General features: G+C 40.4%; 1 protein-coding gene across 1 annotated transcript in view; it reads right to left on the reverse strand.

Moving 5' to 3' along the window:
• The window catches only part of LOC101862772, a gene marked incomplete in the record, with an annotated part of 33,228 nt that overhangs the window by 18,981 nt on the left and 11,856 nt on the right, over positions 1-2,391 (reverse strand). The window contains 1 exon segment of the mRNA XM_005091285.3: positions 246-309. Within this exon segment, the coding sequence (XP_005091342.2) occupies positions 246-309 (64 nt within the window).

Raw genomic sequence — 2,391 nt, forward strand, 5'->3', positions numbered from 1 at the left:
AAAAAAAAAAACCCACAAAAAAAACCACAACAAAAAACCCACTAGCCTACACCACACACAACAAGATAAAAAGGAATATTATTATTGCCTCGTCCCCTTTCTACCTTCCGAACGTTTTCTCCTGTCTCGCAAAGTCGATTCGAATCACTCTTATAAACTGCAAAATTAGCACTTTGCCCAATCACAAAATCCTTTATAAAACAAAGAGGTTATACAAGAACACGTTAGAAGAAGTAGTGACTTACTTTGCGGTTTCTAAGTTCCGTCTCGTTGATTCTAACGTCAGCTCCGCCTTCTCCACCTCAGAGGCTGGAACACATGATGTTGACAACAATTAGTGTGACCTTGAGAGAGAGAGAGAGAGAGAGAGAGAGAGAGAGAGAGAGAGAGAGAGAGAGAGAGAGAGAGAGAGAGGGGGGGGGGGGGGGGTTAGCTAGCTGGCTAGCTATGTAGATAGATAGATAGATAGATAGATAGATAGATAGATAGATAGATAGATAGATAGATAGATAGAAATCTCACCACCGCCCCGAAACCCTCCAAAAACAACAACAACAACATACACAAAAGCTCCCTAAAAAAAAGAAAGAAAAAAACAAACAAACGACAGCAACAAAACATCCGGCAGCCCCCCCCCCCCCACAACAAACTATGACAAACAAACCCAACAACAACCCCAAACTAAACTAACAGCAACAACAACAACAACTACAACTACAACAAGCACAACAACAACAACAAAGATAACCCAACTACCCCCCCCCCCAAAACAACAACCAAGCCCCCCCCCCAAAAAAAAGAAACAAAAGGCAAAAAAACCACCAAAACAACAATAAAAAACAACAAAACAACAACAACAGTAATATACACTCGCTTTTCACTTTATCCAAATAAGCGCTTCCTATAAATAATCGTACGTTACAGCAGTGAAACAGATTCCCAAAACTTGAAATCTAAACTATGTGGAGTGGGTGGTTGGCGGGTGCTCTGGTGTGGTTTGCTTCTTCTTTCCCTTCAAACATCTGTCGTCCTTATCTCCCCTTCTTCTTTTTCATGTTTGTTACTCTCTTGTAGCCCCTCTAATCTTCTGGCGCTCATATGACCTTGTGCAGTTGCGAGTACTAAAATTTAAAAAACAACAACTATGTGGCAGTATTTAAAAAATTTAAAAAGAGCCCCAAGTCACAGAGAGTTTGTGTACGTCCTTCTGTCAGTTTCTTTTTTCTTTATTCAGTACCTTCTTCTATTGTCCGAGTCTAAATACGTGTTTGTTCAGTCTCGTACTTCTATTGTTCCATTTTTTTGGGTCTTTGTTCAGTATCACACTCCAATAGTCCTAGTTTGTTGTCGGCGAAATGCGGCGTCATCCTAGCAACTGATCATAGTAGCCTATTTCTTCACATCTGATTTCTAGATTTCAGACTTTGTTCTTCTCCGTCTGTAAGATGTCAAGGTTTCTATTGTTCCAATATACCAGTACATATTATGTTCCTGGTGAAATGCGGCCGTTATTGTACTAACTTTTTGTCCTAACACACACACACACACACACGCACACACACACACACACACACACACACACACACACACACACACACACACACACACGATACTCACACAAATACAAAGCCAAAAAAGTCACACACACACACATACACACCACATACACACACAGACTCCCCCCCAAAAAAAACTAACAAAAAAAAGCCCCCGAAAATAAAATTAAGATAGAAAAGTCAGTGATGTAATGATTCAGCTCTTTAAACTTGCACAGAATAAATATGAAGTCGATTTGCAAGCGCAAAAATATATTATCGAGACATTTTGTCGTTGTGATGAGACGTCGCCCGGCTGGTGTCGACTGTCAGTCACTTTTGGCCATAGATCTGCGCCTAGCACAGTGTCTTCAGTTGGTGCTAGCCGCTACCTCAGAATTACAAAGTTCTGTCTGCTCAGTACCTAGTTTTGAAAAATTTTAGGTCAAAGATTTTGAGTTTCACATCATGCCAAGCTTTTCCAAATACAGTTCCTTGAATATCTGAAAACGACTCCCAATAATCTGACGACTTTCAAAGAGCAGGTAGAACATTTGATTTCTGACCTTGTTGGTCTTAGTAATTGAAAACAGTAAAAAATGTCAGATAGAACATTACAATTCTGAGTATTTCTGAGCTAGATCAATGTCTTCTGTAGTTGTGTAGTCCAATGAAAATCTCCGCCGAAGCGGCTACTTTTGTAAATTAGAATTTCAACTTCACGTTGTTATTTTTTTGTATTGCCCTGTGGTCGTCAGAGGATATTTCAGTTGTTGTTGTCCTCTGTACTATGCCGAAGATATCAGCTAAATCGTGTTTTTGTTGTTGAGGGGGAAGGAGGGGGGGGGGGGGGGGT

This window comes from Aplysia californica, unplaced genomic scaffold (assembly GCF_000002075.1).
Source record: "Aplysia californica isolate F4 #8 unplaced genomic scaffold, AplCal3.0 scaffold00027, whole genome shotgun sequence".
NCBI lineage: Eukaryota > Metazoa > Mollusca > Gastropoda > Aplysiida > Aplysiidae > Aplysia > Aplysia californica.